The 20728-nt window shown below is 37.5% G+C and overlaps 1 protein-coding gene across 1 annotated transcript; it reads left to right on the plus strand.

The window, feature by feature from the left end:
- Positions 1 to 1685: 1685 nt before the first annotated feature.
- On the plus strand, positions 1686 to 6924 carry LOC127564915 (C-C chemokine receptor type 1-like). The gene is made up of 2 exons (XM_052001763.1): positions 1686 to 2684; positions 5537 to 6924. The coding sequence occupies exon 2, from the start codon at positions 5548 to 5550 to the stop codon at positions 6616 to 6618; it is 1071 nt and encodes a 356-aa protein (XP_051857723.1). The 5' UTR covers positions 1686 to 2684; positions 5537 to 5547; the 3' UTR covers positions 6619 to 6924.
- The last annotated feature ends 13804 nt before the right edge of the window (positions 6925 to 20728 follow it).

The following is a 20728-nucleotide window of genomic DNA, read 5'->3' on the forward strand; positions in this document are numbered from 1 at the left end:
CTTATCTCATAAAATCATTGGCTCATTCCAATTTTCAGAGAATTTGTTACTTGGGCAAGATTTTGTGCTTTTTTTTTTTGCTAAGTTGTTAATTTCTTTTCAATTCTATATTTCATAGTCATCATTTCTTTTCCATTTTTCCCTTCTAGCACTCTCATTTATAAAAAAAAAAAATTTAACTCTTGCTTCATCTCTTTCAAGACACAGAGAACATGAGACACAACATATTTACATATATATGGCATATATTTACACATGTAGTAAAACTGTACTATGTTCCTCTTTTCATCTATTTCTCTGAAGGTGGATAGCATCTTCCAAGAATTTTAATCGATTTTGTGTCCACAATGTGTTTTTCTTTGAGGCTTTGATTATAGATGATTGGAGTCATTTTCTTCTTCTGAGTTTGTGTTTTTAGCATCCCTCTCACCATGGTAGGTTTTTATGGTGGAATTCATTTTTTGTTTGCTCATTCTTCCTGTCTACTTCCTGACTTTGAAATTAATATTAGGTGTTGTAAGAAACAGAAAACATTAATGAAAAAAATTTAAATTTGAGAACTGTTTAGCAAAATGAGTAAAAATACAATAAAACATAGTTATTGTGAATTTGTGGTTCCCTAAATCAAAATATGGCCAGCAGGGATCTGATTCTATTTCATTTTGACAGCATTGCTGTCTAAGAGAGAACTAGATAGATAGGTTCAGCTTGGCCCTAAGGAGTAGAACATGAACTATTTGGTGGAAATTACAGTGGCACATTTAGTCCTGATTATAAGAAAATGCCCCCCACTTAAATTATTTAAAAGTAATTCTCCCTCAGGTTGTAAAGGATTCCTATTATTACAGATCCGTAGAATGGCCTGATGTTCACTTGTTGGGGAAGCAGTAGTGAATCATTATTCATGGGCAAGTTAGTCTACAAAATTTCTAAGGTACTTCTTAAATACTGTGAGTCAGTGAGTGGTAGTTACAAAGAGGAAAATTTCAGCTCAGGAAGAACTTTCCAACAGTGAATAAATATTGAATAAATGTCTTGTAAAGCCATGAGATACCCATCTTTGGCAATGGTCAACCAGAGGTAGGATGACTATTTGTTCAAGCTGTTATAGAAAATAGGTGACATGGCAAATAGACCACATTTAGGAGTCAGAAGAACCTGAGTTGGAATTCTGCCTGAGACATTCCCAAATTGTGTGACTCTGGGTAAATAACTTCATTGCTCTGTGCCTCAGTTTCCTTATCCCTAAGAATAGGATAATCATAGCAATTACTTCACAGGACTTTTGTGATACTCAAATGACATGTATAAACTACTTTGCACACTTTTAGGTGTTATATATGCTAGGTTTAATTATTATTATTATCATAGATTTAAGCATTGACATAGGGTTATACTATATGATCTTCAAGGTCCTATTTATTTCTATTATTCTAGGATTTTATGACTCAATGACACAGTAACTTTATGGTCTTATGGTTCTCTTTATTCTATGATACTATGCTGTAAGTCTAAGATTCTAAGAGTCTGATACTATAATTCAGTGAAAATCCATAATAGTGAAGAAAGAAAGAAAGAAAGAAAGAAAAAGAAAAGAAAGGAAGGAGGGAGGCAGGAATGAAGGAAGGAAGGAAGGAAGGAAGGAAGGAAGGAAGGAAGGAAGGAAGGAAGGAAGATAGAAAGACAAAGAAAAAAGAAAAGAGAGAGAGAAAAAGGAGAAGGAAGGAGGGAAGGATGACAAAGAGGAAGAAGGGAAGAAGGAGGAAGAAGAGAAAGAAAAGAATGAAAAGGAAAAGGAGGAGGAGAAAAAAGGAAGAGGAGAAGGAGAAGAAAGAAGTCACATTCATTTATAGAACACTGCAAAGAACCTTGCATATGTGATCTCATTTGATCCTCACAACAGTGCTGAGAGGAAAGAAAGTAAGAAATATTTACAGAGGACATACTATGCGCTAGACACTGGGCTAAGCACATTACAAAATGTTATCTCATTTGCTCTTCCTGACAACCCTGAGAGGTAGAGACTATTGTGATCCCCATTTTACAGTTAAGGAAACTGAAGCAAGTAGAGGTTAAGTGACTTTCCTAATATCGTTCACCTAGAAAATATCTGAGATTGAATTTGAATTCAGTTCTTTAGGATTCCAGGGCCTCCTCTCTATCGATTGCACTATCTAGCTGCTTCTAAAAAAGGCAAAAGAAAAAAAAAATCTATCTACTTCCCAATTTGGCTTGAGGAAATCTTTCCAGATACATATCTGAAAATAACTGCTTGTGCTAGTAACTCTTGTGTCCTGTCCAATCCCATGTTCACTGGGTAATATGATTTATGCTCACTTCCTGGAGCCACACCCTTTGATCTCCCCACTATCCCACAACTACAGCTGCCACCATAGACTTTTTTTTTCTAGATAAGGAAAATTAAGACATGTTCAAAAAAATGATCTGGGCATTTCTGTTCTGCAAACTCTTCAGAGTGATGGTGTCCATTGTGTGAGTGTAATGATGGAGCTCCCTGAAGAGATGAAGTAAAGGGCAGCACCCAGCTATTTCTTATTCTGAAAACTTACCAGATCTCCTAAAGCCCAATTTCTGTTGCTCAAGAAGCTGGGTGTTTCCTTCTTAGACAGAATCTTCAGCCTAGGAAGAAGACTTAATTGGCCGGGAGAAGAGCCCGTGAACCAGTGAGTAACTTTTTTTCTTTTTTTATGATTTACTGGTCAGAGCTGTGTTAAGGGGACAGAATGGACAGTGGAAAGAGAGCTGGACTTGAATTCAGGAGATTTGGGTATGATACAACTCAATTAGGTTGAGAAAATCACTTTAATTTATTTTCCTCATTTGAGAAATGAAAGATTGAATTATGAGTTCTAAGGGCACTTGTTGCCTAAGCCCTATGAGAAATGGGGATCTAAGGAAAGTAGACTTCCAAATAAATTTGGAGCTCCTCATCCTTGGAAATTCCTAAAAATAAAGATACACTGGAGTTTTGAATTGCCAGAAGGAGGTGGATGGACTAGATGACCTTTAGAGGTAATTTCTATTTAATAATTAAACAAAGAATCATAGAGCAAGAGAGTATTTTTCAAATCCAGTGGAAATCTTCCTTATAGCATCATTAAGTCATAATGTATGTGAGTCATAAGAATGTAGCCCCCTGTCTTTCTCACAGTTTATGGAGGACAGAATTCCCAGCCATACCTATCTGTTTTTTTTTCCCTCAGTGGATTCCCAAATCCTTTAGGTCATTTATTTTCTGAGAATTAAAAAAGTTCAGATTTCCCAACATAATTCATAAAGAAATGTATATATTTTTAAATTAATATACATATATAACCAGAAAAAAGAAAACAATAAACAAATTTTAAAAAATAAAGAGTCGGCAAGAGCCTGGTATGTGATAAATCAAAAATAAATAAAGGAAAATGTCTTGTGAAAAAAAAGAGAAGAGGTACAGAGACAGTGGCAAATACAACAAGAACTTGCTAATCTACTTTGTTCAAAGTGCAGTAGTGTGAGGGAAATGGATAGAGAATGGGTCTTGGCATCAGAATCAAGTTTGATATATCCTGGTTGAGTGACCTTGGGCAGGTCACGACTTCAGTCCCCCACACAAATATCTAAGATTGTAAATGGCAGAGTAGTGTATCGATCTGTATTCCTGGATGGAATTTGCACAGCGGAGGCTCCCAACTTGAAATTATCTTATAGAGAAAATTGTACCAGATACCTTGTCTTTATTGGGGCTACAAAGACAAAAGGAAAAATAATCTCTGCCCTTGAAGAGATTATATTCTCCTAAGAGATGCAATCATTGTGTACGCTCATGATGTAGTCGGGCATCTGTTCATTGCAATTAGACAATGAGATCCCAAATTCCTTTACTTGCAAATAAGATAGTGATGGTGGTGGTGACATCAGGGACTGCATCTCCCCTTGGAAAATGAGTATGTGAAAAGTATCTTTCCATGGGCTTTTACATTGCTACCTAGGGCATAGAGTGCTAGGCTATGGGAGAGCTGCTCTGGCCATAGTCTGTAGTTTGCCATTAGTCACTGCCTGACTTTTTTATTTACCAGCCCACCTGGCTCCCCTGTAAAAACTGGACCTTCCACTTCTCTAGGTGCTACCTGGTACACTAAGTGCTATTTTCCATCCTCCATGCTTCGGTAGGGGATTTCAGGAGTTTCCATAGCCCAGAAATGCCATTGCCTCCCTAGATGATGAGCTATTCCCTCCTAGGCATGAGCCAGGCCAGTTCTTGAACAATCGATACCCAGTCCATTTCCAGTCTTCTGATTTGAGCTAATCCAACAAGTATTTATTAAATACTTGCTATGGAGATGATTCAGGTCTTGTGATGGAGAGAACCATCTGCACCCAGAGAGAGGTCTCTGGGGACTGAGTGTGGATCACGATGTAGTATTTTCACTCTTTTTGTTATTTGTTTGCATTTTGTTTCCTTTCTCCTTGATTTTTCTTGTGCAGCATGATAATTGTGAAAATGTGTATAGAAGAATTGCACATGTTTAACATATGTTGAATTACCTGCTGTCTAGAGGAGAGAGAAAAAAATTGGACACAAGGTTTTGCAAGGATGAATGTTGAAAATTATCTGTGCATATGTTTTGAAAATAGAAAGCTTTAATTAAAAAAAAAGTATTTGCTATTTATCAGGGATTGTACGCTATAGCCCAAGAGAAACAAAGACAAAAATTAAAACAATTCACACTTTCAAAAAGCTTCTATTCTATTAAAGGGAAATACCTGGAATCTTTTCCATTTGGTATGACTTTTCAGGGCTTGTGATCCCTTGGCAAAGCCTTTAAGAAGCCAGGGTCATTACCTTATTCTGAAGATATGTCAGAAGAAAATTGTATTGGAAATTAATCAATCAATAATTAATCAGCAAATATTTATCAAGTTCCAGGTATTATGTTAAGTGTTGGGGATACTAAGACAGGAAAAAAACCTAATCACAAAAGTCCCTGTCCCCAAGGAACTCATGTTCTATCCAGAATTGCAAAATTATATATGGTACATGTTAGAAAACAGGGATTGATGACCAATCAGTCAATAGGTATTAATTAAGCACTAATGTTCCAGGCATTGTGCTAGGTACAATGGATAAACAAACAAAAGACTTCTTTTGTTTGTCTATTTGATGTTATTTATATTTTATTGTATTTTCACTTACTATGCTAATTATTTTCCAGATATATATTTGCTAAGGCAATTAGAGTTAAGTGATTTGACTAGGGTCACACAGCTAGGAATTGTTAAGTGTCTGAGATTGGATTTGAACTCAGGTCCTCATGACTTCAAGGCTGGTGCTCTATCCACTGCACCACCTAGCTGCCCCCAGAGCTCACATTCTATTGCTATCTGATCACTTGGTAGGGACATAGCAGAGGAGTTTCTTGTTCAGATACAGGTTAGGTTAGGAGGTCACTAAGGTCCTCTCCCAGAGTCAGTGAACTATTCTATGAACTTTTAGCAAAACAAGCAAACAATCAACTTTTTTCTGTTCTCACAGGGCAGTCCAGGATGAGCACTACATGGCCACCGGATCTCACTACATTTGAATTTAACTATGACAACTATAAGGACACAATGCCATGTTACAAAGATGACATCAAAAACCTGACCTCCAAGTTCGTGCCTTTTCTGTACTCGATGGTGTTCATCATCGGCCTGCTGGGCAATTCCACAGTAGTGCTGATCCTCACGAAGTACAAGAGACTCAAAACCATGACCAACATCTACCTTCTCAACCTGGCCATCTCGGATCTGCTTTTCCTCATTACACTTCCATTCTGGATTTACTACGATTTGCAAAAGAATTGGGTCTTGGGAGATGCCATGTGTAAACTCCTTTCGGGGTTGTATTATGTGGGCTTATACAGTGAAATCTTCTTCATCGTCCTGTTGACTATTGATAGATATCTGGCCATTGTCCATGCAGTGTTTGCCATAAGGGTCAGGAAGGTGGTCCTCAGCATCCTGACCAGCATCTTTACCTGGATCCTGGCTTTCTTGTTCTCTCTTCCTGAAATTATCTTCACTAGATCTGAGAAGGAGAAGTCTGCTCATACCTGTAGTCCTCATTTCCCACATGACACTATGGAAACATGGAAACAGTTCTACGCTTTGAAACTGAACTTCCTGGGATTCATTTTGCCCCTGCTGATCATGATCATCTGCTACACGGGGATTATAAAAATACTGCTTAGACGGAGGAATGAGAGGAAATGGAAAGTGGTCAAACTGATTTTTATCATCATGATCATCTTCTTTCTCTTTTGGATACCCTATAATCTCACAATACTCGTTGCTGCTTTCCAGAATTTCTTTTTCACACCGGATTGTGAAAATAGCAAACAGTTGGATGTGGCAATACAAGTGACCGAAACAATCGCCCTCACACACTGTTGTGTCAACCCTGTGATCTATGCCTTTGCTGGAGAGCGGTTTCAGAAATACCTCTCTCATTTTATCCGCAATCACATTGCAGTGCACCTGTGCAAATATGTCCCATCCTTCTTGAAGGACAGGCGAGAGAGAGTTAGTTCTATCTCTCCATCTACTGGGGAACATGAACTCACGATTGAGTTTTAGATCATTACCTGAGAGGGTGGCTCATGGACATTAATATTTACTTAGTTGGAATGGGAACTTCAGAACCAATTCACTGATCCTCAGGTTAAACTTCTCAGATGGAACAGAAAGTTAATACTCCAGTGGGAGGTGAGATGGTTGGGAGATCAGGACCCTGGGCCCTTCCCAAACTCAAGTATTCAGACCATAAAGGTAGATCTCTTTGCGAAATTGCTCAGTAGTCACAGAGCATTATAGAAACAAATAGAAGTTAATATAATTTATTTTCTTTTGAGATTTAAAAATAAAAGTTTGTGCATCTTTAGACTTGAGAATCATGCTTTTCTAATTTGGAAAAACATAATAGAAGTATGTATATATTATATGTATATATACACATCTATTTGTATACACATACATACATGCATATATGTACATATATATGTCTCTGTCTCTATCTGTGTTGTGTAGTTATTTTCAGTCGTGTCTAATCCCATTTGGGATTTTCTAGGCAAAGATAATGGAGCAGTTTGCCATTTCCTAATCCAGCTCATTTTATATATGAGGAAACTAAGACAAACAGGGTTAAGTGAACTGTACAGAGTCATAACTAATAAATGCCTGGGGCTGTATTTGAACAAACAGGACAAACATTCCATGAGGTCCTGGGGCTGTGGGGTCAGGGCTGACTAGTAAGGGACAGATGACCGACCAAAGCCAATGGATAAGATGACCATCGGAACACCTGGCCTGTTTAACTAGAAGGCTAGGAATTATTTGGACAGTACATAGAGGAGGTAAAATGTAAAATGCCTCATCAGCAATCCCACAAACAGCTTTATGTTCTGACAGGATTTTAAGTATTAGTTTCTTAAGAGATTGTGGTGATATAGTTGTAAATTGTTCCTGAATTCTCTTTTTGGGTTATTCCATCACTGTGAGTCTCATGTGCTTAGGAAAAAGATGCCTGGCTCCTATCTGATTACTATTGTCATTTTTTACTTCCTTTTCTCCCTACTTTGTGGAGACTTTTAAACATGAACCGAAATCTGGCTCAAAAGAAATTAATTTAAGAGCTAATTAGGGATTTATTAATTAATTAGAGATGGCGATTTAGCAAGCCAAGGATTAAGAAGATAAGAAAAGACAAGACAAGCACCATTCTCAATAGAAGCTAAACTCTGCCAAGATTGAACCTAATCTGGAGCAGAGCAGGGGGAAGTTCTTAGTTGAAGGGAATGAGTACAATATACCAACCGCCAGAAGCAGTTCCCTACCCTCTGAGCAATGGAAATTTATATCTAAACAGACTACAGTCCCAGGGATCCATGCAGGTTGGTTCTGAAAACCTTTTCTCTCTGCCTTATAATAATAATTAAGAGATAGCATTTATATACACAGATATAGTATAAAATATTTAGGATGTAGAATAAATAATATAATATAATGTATAATAGAAAATATTACATAAAATATAATGTATATAATATAGCATTATACATAATATATCTTATAAAATGTGTAATATAAAATTTTATTGTTTTATTTTATTGCACAATTTTAAGGTTAGCAAAGTGATTTATAAATATTGTCTCTTTTAATCTTCATAAAAGCCCTATGGAGTAGGTGCTTTTATTATCTCCATTTTACAATTAAAGAAATTGAAGCAAACAGAGGTCCAATGATTTGTCAAGGAAGAGTCACATAGCTAATAAGTGCCTGAGGCTGGATTTGAATTTGGGTTTTTCTGATTTCATTGCATCCTATTGCACTCATTGCATCCCCCTGTACCCATTGCATCACCAAGTTATCCCTAATCCTGATTACATTAGAAAGAAACTCTGGATAGATTCAGTGACTCCCTCCAACTTTATCAGTAAAACCATTTTAGATCATCTCTGAGAAAGTTCCTAAGAATTTTCTAGTCCATTTTCAAGAAATTGCCACTTGCTATTTTGCATCAAAACATGAAAGGAACTATGGCCTTGAAATTAGGAGAACTTTCTTGCAACAAACTAGCTGGGGATAAGGAAAAGAAAAATATTTAAGTCATTTTTGGGTGCTGGAGAGAAAAACAAATGAACTAGCGGGTGAACTAGGGGAGGCCCCGACACAGGGAGGATGGCAAAGTCCTGTGGTCCTTAGGTGTTTGTCATAGGAAAGATGATAAAATTCAATAATCCAGGTGCGATGACAAGGCAGATGGCCATGCCCTGATGGGCCCCAGTGGCAGAGCAAGGGTAGTGGTCTATCATTTTACTACTTACTTGTTAACTCTTGGACATTCCAAGTCCTCCTATTGGAGATAATGACTGTCATCAACAACTGTTGGGAAAGTGGTAAAGATCCCCAGAATCTCAATGTAAGGGAGGAGAAAGGGAGAAGGAACAAGCATTTATTGGGCCCCTACTGTGTGCCTGGCACCATGCTAAGTGCTTTATAAATATTGTCTCATTTGATTCTTACAACAATTCTGTGAGGTAGGTGCTATGATTCTCATTTTACAGTTGACCCTAAGGCAGACACAGTCAGTCAGTATCTATCTATCTGAGGCTAGATATGAATTTTGTTTGAATTTATTTGAATCAGGTCTTCCTGATTCCAGGTCCAGTGCTTTCCCTGTTATATTAGCTTGCTATCTCTCCTTAGGTAAAAGAAAGGCTGCAGATATGGAAGGAAGCCCAGTCGTTTGTCAGTTAACTTTGCTGGAAGTAAGCTGCTCTAGTTACTCCTAGTTTTCCTCCTGGCCTCATTTTCTCCCATGCCCAGCCCCATTCCTCCCATAGCCTCTTAAAGGTGGGCAGTTCCTCCCAGTTAATCAGCATGGATTTTACTAAGACTCATGGAAAACTGAAAAATCAATCTTATCAATCTTTCTTCATTGACAAAGAGGCAGCTGGTGACCCTTTAGCAACCATGACACCTGAAACTTCTTTTCTTGGCCTTTTTCTGGGAAATCCAGAGAGGGAGGAAAGAGAGTCCACCATGGCATCAATTTGGAAAGAGGAAGGTTTGACAGAGAAAGCCCTCTTTTGACAAGATCCAGGACCATTAAGGATGGTCATTGCTCTCCAATTTTATTTAAAATATTCCCAAAGGGGGCTGCTGGACTGTTGATATTATTGATACAGGGAATTTTCATCTGAAGAAACTCACTCTATTAATACAGGTTGACATCTTCTCTGTTGTTGTCCAGTCACGTCCTACTTTTCATGATCTCATGAATGATAGCACTCCAGGTCCTTTACAATGGGAGTAATAATAACAACTACTCCCAGGATTCACTTGAGGATCAAATGAAATAATAATTGTAAAGGGTTTAGGATTACTAAAGCAGAAACCCCTGGTATTTAAGTGAGTGCTTCAAAGAGCCATTTAGCCTATTGCCCCAAATATATTGTAAAGGAGGAAATTGCTTAAGGCTTAATTTCTGGCTTATATATATTCAGGGTCTCTCCAGAGGTTAGAGTGGAAAAGTATTCAATGTTCAATATAAATCAGATATGGGACAGATATTTATTTCCTACACATAAAAGAAATGTTAAATATGAAACTCTCAATAGAACAGTGGTAGAAAGATATAAATAAGATTCAATAACTTTAATTATAGCCATTTTACTCTTTCCTATGAGATTAATATTTCAATCTTAACAGAACATAAATTTGTGACACCACTGAATAGTTGTTAGATTTCATCTCAGCTCTATGCTGTTCCCTCAAAATCCATTTGTATTGACCAGCTAGAACAATGCTTACCTGCTCCCCTTCTACATTACACTAGCTGTGGAATCCTGGGTAAGTTCATTTAACTTTTATTTGCCTCAGTTTCCCCAATTGTAAAATGGGGATAATAATGAGGATCAAATGAAATGTTTATAAAATGCTTAATGCAATGCCTGAATCATAATAGACACCTCTTTCCCCATCATCTTGTCCAGTGCAATAAGCCAATTTAAACCAATAGATCTAGGACCTCTGAATCTTCTGAATCCAAGATTTAATGACAAGACCGATGACAAATCTGGACGTGTCTATCTCGAAAAGAAAAAACGTCAGAAGGGGCTTAAAGGCGGCTTCCTCAATTTAAAGATCCACTGAGTCATAAAATTGCTATGCGTAGTGGCTGCCCATAATGAAATGACTTCCTCATCTTTCAGGTCTGATTTTTACATGGCCGGAAGCAGCTTTGTCATCCTCAAAATGCTTAAGTGCTGAGCCAGCATGCAGGGTTGGCTCAATTCGGGAAGAACAGTTCTGTACCTAACCCTGTTCAATGCAGGACTATGGCAAACACATTCATTTTAGCAGTAGTATAAGAGAACCCTGTGTTAATGACAACTCTTGTTGCTGGTGGAGGAGAGAGAATGGGAGAGGAGGGAGAGAGGGGGAAAAGAGAAAAGGAGGAGAGGCACAGAGAGAGGGAAGGAGGGAGGAAGAGAGAGAAAGAGGTAGGAGCAGGAGGAGGAAGAAGAGAAAGGAAGATGAAAAGGAAGAGAAGGAAAAAGAGGAGGAAGTAGAGAAGGAGGAGGAGGAAGAGGAGAAAAAGGAGGAGAAAGAGAGAGAAAGAAAAAAGCCACTTCAGTAAATATGACTTTGACAATATATGTATAAAATAGTAGGAGTCAGGACTTTGTTTTCAAGATTTCATTGGAGACTTTTTTCCAACTGCTTCAGAAAACACAAAGTTGACATTTTATCTTGTCTCTGAGCTTATGTGCCAGCTTTACATTGGCACAAAGTAGGTGTCACCCACAAGGTACAAATTGAAGGGAGCCAAAAGTCCATTTGTCCAAAACTTCCTTTTCCTTAAGTGTTAGACATCCCTTTCAGTTTAAACAGTGGCTACAGAAATCCATCCCTAAAATGCAAAAAGAAAAAAAAATCATTTAAAAAGAGTAAAGCATTGATGTAATAATTGACATGACTGTCACATTACTGTCCATGTCCTAATTAATATTTTTATCAGTGATGGGGATAACAGCATTGGAAACAGTCACCCAATCATCAGAGAGCAGAGAGTTGGAATTCAGAGCTGGATTGTAGAGAGCATGTGGCAATAATATCACAGCTAACATTTATGTAACACTTCCCATTTGCAGAGTACCATTCAAATCCTTCATTTTATGAATAGATTGAGGTTCAAAGAACATAAGTGTGCCCAAAGTCATCCAGGAAATGAATAGCAAATGGAAATAGAAATAGAAAATGGAAATAGAAATAGAAAATGGAAACATAGGGGGTTAATAGTTTGGGGACAGTGGGACTACAGAAGAGTAGGGCAATGGGAAATCCAGGAAAATCAAGGAGCGGCATGGAGATAATGATTGCTTAGAAGGAAGAGGGGCTAGAAAAACATTGGGCCCTACAGTAGAGTCAAGCTACTTTGAGAAGTCATGTCAACCAGCATTTCCTAAGCACTTATTCATTGTGCTAAACATTGAAGCAAAAAGTCTCTTCTCTCCACCTGCTCTCATTCCAGTGGGGGAGAGAGCACGCAAACCACAGAGTGCCAAAGGACTCTTGACGCAAAGGTCCATTTAAATCACATTCTCTTCCTTGATAGAGATTGATTACAATGCTCCTCACTTGTGTGAGGGGGGAAGTGGGTGAGAGCTGGATGAAAAGCAGATACTGTTCCAGAATCTCCTCAGGTCCCTGAAGGAAGAGAAAGATTCTGGGAAGAAGCCACCACAGAAAAGCCAGCACTCCTCCCGTGTCCTAATTCCTAATTTATTACACTCATGACTTCAGGAAATTTCCCCTTGTCTGAGAACTGAGATTCCCCTCTTGGATGATCTGAGTTAGCTCACCCCCAATGGGAGACCTCATTTCCTCATTCATTCTGAAGATTGTCTGGTATATATTCTCATATTTTTGAGGGAAGAGATTGTCTTTTGCCTCTTTTTGTATTCTCCCTCTCCCTCTCCCTCTCCCTCTGCCTCTTCTTCTCTCTCTCTCTTTCTGTCTCTCTGTCTCTCTCTCTGTCTCTCTTTCTCTCTCTCTCTCTCTAACTTTCTCTCTCTCTCTCTCTCTCTCTGAAGCAATTGGGTTAAGTGACTTGCCCAGGGTCACACAGCTAGGAAGTGTTAAGTGTCTGAGACCAGATGTGAACTCAGGTCCTCCTGACTTCAGGGCTAATGTTCTTTATGCACTGTGCCATCTAGCTGCCCTCTTTTTGTATTCTTAACACTTAGCATAGTACCAGGCACATAGTAGGCACTCAATAAAATGTGTATGTATGTATATGTGTGTGTGAATGTATATATACATATATATTAAACACATCTTTATATATATAATAATAAAACAAAAATAAAATATAGATAGATGAGAGAGTAACAGAGACAGAGAGAAAGAGAGAAACAGAGAGAGAAAGAGAGAGACAGAGAGAGAGAGAGAGAGAGAGAGAGAGAGAGAAGGAGGGAGATCAAGAAGTTGGCTTATTTGTCTACTGCTACATATATTCACATATTTGGATTTTAGCAGTGGATTTCTATAGTTAATGCTTTAACTGAAAGGAGTGACTAGAATACATTTAAGGCATTGAGCAAACTAATGGGACAGAAAGTTTTAAACAAGTGGGCCTTTTGCTTCCCTTCAATCTGTATCCTTTTTGTGATCACTTAGAAGTAGGTACACATATAGAATTAGCATTTTGGGGGAAGTGAATTAAACTTTGGATATATACTTTGGAGGACTCTTTCCATATTAAGGAAAGTGATCAAGCTAACATCCTCAACTAAAAATGATTTAATAGGACAGATAAGTAAAACTCTAGTCCAACACCTCTCTCTGAGGAGAGAATAACCTCTGACCCCAACGTCTGCTTCTGTCCCTGATAAGAATCAGTCTCCTTTTAAGAAGAGTGGGGGAAAAACACTATAGAGATTTATTCTTGCCTGTCTGCAGGCTACATTAGGCAGATTCATGCATGCACTCAACCCACCCATGCAGAATGACTCCATACCATGCATCTTACACATACAAGATATTTACAGTGAAATACAATAGAATGTAATCTTAAATGAAAGACACTAGTATTTGGGTAGGGAAAAGGAGATCGTGAACGACCACATGCAGAGGCAAGATTTTAGCTGAGTTTTGAAAGAAGCTGGGAAATTAGGAGGCTGAATTGGGGAAGGAAAGCATTCTTTGTGTGGGAATTGGCCAATGACTAGATATATAGAGACTGACCAGAATGCCAGTGATGGTTTTGAAGGCTAACCTCCCTCCCCAGCCCTCCAATGAGGAAATCTGTGTCTCTAGCCCTGCTGGTTCCAATCTGTGAGCCTGGGCTATGTCATTTGTTTTACCCTCTTCCACTCTGACCTCTGTTACAACAGATCTTAGTTCTCTTCTTCTAATTTCTGGATCTCCTAATATGGGGCCCTTTGGGAGCAACTCTGGCAAATACTCTGAGTCCTAATCTCTGTGTCTGACCATTCCTTGATCATGTGACCTCTAGCTAGAGAACCCTGCCCTAGGGTCTCAGTAAAGTCCTGAAAGCCTTCCCTTAGAATCATGGGAAAATCTTTTCCAAAAGAAATAAGCAGGGAAAGATGCTGAAAAGCAAAAGGTGGGTCTTGTAGACATACATCACCAATTTGAAAATTTTTCATATCATGTATCATATTTCATTTAATTTATAGATGAACCTACTCACCCCAAAATGAAACAAAAAACTCCAAACCAAACACCTATTCATTTCATCTGAAAAATGAATCCATAAATCAACTTAGATCAGTTAAACTAAAACCAAAACTCAGCCCAGAAGGCAATTTGACTTTCAGATGCTTTTATTAAATCACAAACTTTGGTGAATAAAAACAAGTAGATTTATTACCCATAAATAAGGCATGTTTTTGAGGGCTAGGTCTCTTAAGAATGGGTATTTGGGATCAAAAGAAGAGCTAATATCTACCACAAGAACAATTAGTACTATTACATTTTGTCATTTAGGATAATTATCTATGGTTTTTAGTTGACACTAAAGTCAGTACTCATATGTAAATGATGCAATGTCCAAATTTTTCACAATTGCATTTGAAATTGGCAGTCTCTACTAGTAAGCGGAAACCTCGATTCGTTCAGTACTTTCTTGTAATTAAACACAATTAATTCACAGGGATCTCGCATATCTCCTATTTTAACTAGGAAGAGGCCACTGAAGTAAGCAAAGGGAGATTGGGACTAGAACCAATGCACCCTGGAAGACAAGCAGACTCCCCAATCACATTTGAAGATACTAATCATGAACTGGTTAGACAAAAGTAAACACAGAAGGGTGGAATCCTTGTGATGCTAGGGACTGAACTTGATGAATTAATATTTAATAAGTATTTATTAAGCACATACTATATGACAAACATCATACTTTTATTTTTTTTTAATTTTTATTTAATAATTACTTTATATTGACACTCGTTTCTGTTCCAATTTTTTTTTCCCTCCCTCCCTCCACCCCCTCCCCTGATGGCAAGCAGTCCTTTATATGTTGGATATGCTGCAGTATATCCTAGATACAATATATGTTTGCAGAACCGAACAGTTCTCTTGTTGCATAGGGAGAATTGGATTCAGAAGGTATAAATAACCCGGGAAGAAAAACAAAAATGCAGATAGTTCACATTCGTTTCCCAGTGTTCTTTCTTTGGGTGTAGCTGCTTTTGTCCGTCATTTATCAATTGAAACTCAGATCTCTTTGTCAAAGAAATCCCCTTCCATCAAAATATGTCCTCATACAATATCGTTGTCGAAGTGTATAATGATCTCCTGGTTCTGCTCATTTCACTTAGCATCAGTTCATGTAAGTCTCGCCAGTCCTCTCTGTATTCATCCTGCTGGTCATTTCTTACAGAACAATAATATTCCATAACATTCATATACCATAATTTACCCAGCCATTCTCCAATTGATGGGCATCCATTCATTTTCCAGTTTCTAGCCACTACAAACAGGGCTGCTACAAACATTTTGGCACATACAGGTCCCTTTCCCTTCTTTAGTATTTCTTTGGGATATAAGCCCAATAGAAACACTGCTGGATCAAAGGGTATGCACAATTTGATAATTTTTTGGGCATAATTCCAGATTGCTCTCCAGAATGGTTGGATTCGTTCACAACTCCACCAACAATGCAATAGTGTCCCAGTTTTCCCGCATCCCCTCCAACATTCATCATTATTTTTTCCTGTCATCTTAGCCAATCTGACAGGTGTGTAGTGGTAGCTCAGAGTTGTCTTAATTTGCATTTCTCTGATCAATAATGATTTGGAACACTCTTTCATATGAGTGGTAATAGTTTCAATTTCATCCTCTGAAAATTGTCTGTTCATATCCTTTGACCATTTATCAATTGGAGAATGGCTTGATTTCTTATAAATTTGAGTCAGTTCTCTATATATTTTGGAAATGAGGCCTTTATCAGGACCTTTAACTGTGAAAATGTTTTCCCAGTTTGTTGCTTCCCTTCTAATCTTGTTTGCATTAGTTTTATTTGTACAAAGGCTTTTTAATTTGATGTAATCGAAATTTTCTATTTTGTGATCAGTAATGGTCTCTAGTTCATCTTTGGTCACAAATTTCTTTCTCCTCCACAAGTCTGAGAGATAAACTATTCTATGTTCCTCTAATTTATTTATAATCTCGTTCTTTATGCCTAGGTCATAGACCCATTTTGATCTTATCTTGGTATATGGTGTTAAGTGTGGGTCCATGCCTAATTTCTGCCATACTAATTTCCAATTATCCCAGCAGTTTTTATCAAATAATGAATTCTTTTCCCAGAAGTTAGGGGCTTTGGGTTTGTCAAACACTAGATTGCTATAATTGACTATTCTGTCTTGTGAACCTAGCCTTTTCCACTGATCCACTAATCTATTTCTTAGCCAATACCAAATGGTTTTGGTGACTGCTGCTTTATAATATAATTTTAGATCAGGTACAGCTAGGCCCCCTTCATTTGATTTTTTTTTTCATTAATTCCCTTGAGATTCTCGACTTTTTATTGTTCCATGTGAATTTTGTTGTTATTTTTTCTAGATCAATAAAATATTTTCTTGGAAGTCTGATTGGTATAGCACTAAATAAATAGATTAGTTTAGGGAATATTGTCATCTTTATTATGTTCGCTCGGCCTATCCAAGAGCACTTAATGTTTTTCCAATTATTTAAGTCTGACTTTATTTGTGTGGAGACTTTTTTATAATTTTGCTCATATAATTCCTGACTTTCCTTTGGTAGATAGATTCCCAAATATTTTATGGTATCAACAGTTATTCTGAATGGAATTTCTCTTTGTATCTCTTGCTGTTGGGTTTTGTTGGTGATGTATAAAAATGCTGAGGATTTATGGGGATTTATTTTGTAGCCAGCTACTTTGCTAAAATTATGAATTATTTCCAATAGCTTTTTAGTAGAATCTCTGGGGTTCTCTAGGTATACCATCATATCATCTGCAAAGAGTGATAGTTTGGTTTCCTCATTGCCTACTCTAATTCCTTTAATTTCTTTCTCGACTCTTATTGCCGAGGCTAGTGTTTCTAATACGATATTAAATAATAATGGTGATAGTGGGCAACCTTGCTTCACTCCAGATCTTACTGGGAAAGGTTCCAGTTAAACATCATACTTTTATAACTGGGGTTACATAAAGAGGGAAAAGACAATCCCTGCAGCCTAATGGGGGAGATAATATGCAAAAAAAAATTCTTTACAATCAAGATACATACAAAATAAATAGGGAATAATTAAAATAGGGAAGGCACTGGAATTAAAGGGGGTTGAAAAAGACTTCCTATAGAAGATGGGATTTTAATTTGGACTTAGAATAATTTAGAAGTTATTCTAGTTGGTTTTGCCTATAGTTCTCCCTCCCTGGGGGTAAAGATGTAGTGGTGGTGGAAACCAGTCCAACCAAACTATATCAGATCATCATGCATCTCTCCATTGCATCTCACGATTTGCAGATTCTCAATTGTGAGAAGTTGGGATTATTGAGAACACAAGATAGGATGTTCCTCAGTAGGTATGGACTCAGATAAATATGATCATTCCCTGATGAATAGTCAGTAACTTCATGGTCTCATAACAGATAGATAAGAGAGACGGTAGACCTTGGGCTGATTAAATGGAATGAAGTGGTTTCATTGCTGAACTTTGTATTTGAAGAGGACTCACTATGTTGGGATCAAGGGATAGTGTGCCAAACTGTGGCTGATAAGGCTAAGATGAGCAAAGAAGACCATAGGTTAGACACAAACAGCCCACATGAACATTTGGAGTGGAGATGCCTAAATTTGTGCATCTCACGTTTTTTTGAGCTACTGCATGGTACAAATGATAATTCAGCTATTTGGGGGAGAAATAATCTTGAGAGTTTTTGAACATTTTTTTGCAGGGGATGAGTGTGTGCATGTGCATGTGTGTGTCTGTGTGTGTGTGTGTGTGTGTGTGTGTGTGTGTGTACGCATATGTGTGCATACAAATAGCTTAATTTTTGTTCTAGATTGGTTTCAGAATCTGGTCTTTTCTCACTTTCTGCCCTATAATGGTCTAATAAGATCCTTAACAGAAGATCCTGAAAACAATGTTTTAACACAAATTAATGGATAAGTAATAGAATTTCAGGCATCAATAAGGAGGTACAACAAAAGAATTGATTGAAATGAGCGAGGAAACAAAGATTTGACCTTGTGAGCATATAAATTTATTAAATAATGCATGTCAGTTGCATAATAAATCAGGACCAGCCTCCTCAGCTTTGACACTGAACCCCAAAATACATGGGAAGACAGATTTTTATACTTAAAAGCAAACAATTAACAGGATATAAACAAGTATGAATGATTAAATCATTTGATTTCTTATTGGAAAAAAGATTGGGAGCTTTCCAAGTGGGGAGGGAAAGAGTAAACAAGTATAATTCCCTGAAATTAGAAAAAGAGTTATCCTACTCCCCTCAAGTGTCTGTTTTTCAATCCAACGAATAAGGAAACAGTGACCGATTCATCAGAACAGGGCCAGTTTCCAAGTAAGGCAGATGGATTGCATGAGATGTGTAACTAAGAAAACCCCTCTATTGGTCTTCAAATCAGACTGGATTTCTAGTCAGCAGAAGCTGTTTTCAATTAAGGGTCTCCAAGCAACAGGTGGAGGTGGTCCGGTTTCCAAGGCATGCAAGGCTAAGTTCTAAAAAAAAGTTTTTTCATAATTTCCATAACTGGATAGAACGGGAATTGAGATAGATCCAGAATTGAGTCCCAAGACTGAGTCAGTGGGGTTCACTCAATTCCTCCAAGGTGAAGGAGGGGGATTTTTTGAGAAATAGGAAGGCCTTCTCAGTCTCATATCATCTTACTCAAGTTGATTTCAATGTCTTAGTAAGGTTTTAAACATTGATAATTTTAATAAACTGCATTAAGACTTTATAATCATCCTATACTAATGCCTTGTTCAGAAAACTCTACCTTGTTCAGAATCTATTTGGTCTAGACACCCATTTTAGAAAAATACAAAAAAAATAATTAATATGATTCAAAGACCACTGGGCAAGCAAATACCTGCTCACCATTTCATGAACTCCAACGATGTCAGGTTATTTAGGCAAACTAATGTTAACTGTTGCCAAAATGTAGATAGAATCTGAAAAGAGAGACAAGAGACAAAGATGAGGGTAGGATGGGGGAAAGAGGTATTTTTAAGCACTTATTGTTGTTCCAGGCACTGTACTAAACACTGAGGTTGCGAATACAAGCTAGAAAGTTCTTGCTTTCAAAGATCCTACAGCCTAATTATGGAAGGCAATGCATCAAGGGGAACTGAAGTCTTGGGATGGGGGCAGCTATGAGTATATATCCACATAACACTAGAGAAGCCTGGAAGTGAAATGGAGTCCCGTTGAGATTCTATAATCCAATGGTCCTGTAGATTTGATTGTGAATAGAATGAATTGTGAATAGAGAGGAAATTAATCCCACCATAATATACACACAAAATACATTTTATGTTATGCCATGGCCTTTAAAAAAAAATGCAAAGGTTGGCAAATTCACCTGGAAGTTGCAATTAAATATGGGGCAGCTCAACAGGAACAAAGGTACTTGGCAAATTGAGGCTAGAGAGGCAATGTGGTTTATAAATGGGAGAAAACCAAAGGGCCATCTTGACTTGAGGAATGGGAGAAAGTCTGTCAGGTACCAATTTAATCTTTCTTTGTAGTCATGCCTGAAAAATCCCTTTCTTCACCTTCTCATGCTGTCACAGAGATTATTACTAACTCAATACAAAAAAAAAAAAAAAAAACCATAGAAAGATCCACATTTCAAAAAGAGGAACTGATCTTTGACCAAAAAAGATTTCTTTGTCACTAATGCTAATCATTCAGTTCCTACTGCCTGATTTCCTTCCTACTCTGAAGTCAATTGCAAAATAAATTAATTCCTGAAAGTCACAATTCATCCCTTAATCTTTGATTGATCAATTGTTTCAATCTCTTCTCTCCCCCAGTAGCACCATTGCCTTTTTGATTTTAAATCTAATTATTCTTTCCTCTTTCCCACATACTGCAGAGATTATTACCTTCTTGTGAAAATTCTAATAAGCAAAGAAAAACCCCAAGAGTAATGAGCTGAAGGGAAAAGGAAACAGACAAAATTCTCTACTGTTTATCAGGCACTGTGCTAAGCATTTACAAACATCACCTCATCTGATTCTCAAACAACCCTATGAGGTGTGTGCTTTTATGGTTCCCACTTTACAATGGAAGAAACTGAGATGAATAGGGATTAAGTAACTTGCCCAGGATCACACAGTTAGTAAGTTCCTGTAGCTAGATTTCAACTCACGACTTCCTAACTATAAGCATAATATTCAATCCACTGTATAGTGGTGTAAAAAGATCTTAGACTGAGACTCATGAGACTTGCTTTCTTTTCCCAATTCCACCATTAAAAGATATGCAAATTCAATTTAATTCAATAAATTAACAATAATCAATAAATAAAATAAAAAATAAAATGTACAACATGCACCTAGCATATGCCAGGCCCTGTGCTATGTTCTGTAACCACAAATCCCAAAATGAAATCATTCCTGCCTTCAGGGAGCTTATGCTCTAAAGGGATGGAAGATG

The sequence above is a fragment of the Antechinus flavipes genome, chromosome 5, assembly GCF_016432865.1.
Source record: "Antechinus flavipes isolate AdamAnt ecotype Samford, QLD, Australia chromosome 5, AdamAnt_v2, whole genome shotgun sequence".
Classification (NCBI taxonomy): Eukaryota; Metazoa; Chordata; class Mammalia; order Dasyuromorphia; family Dasyuridae; genus Antechinus; species Antechinus flavipes.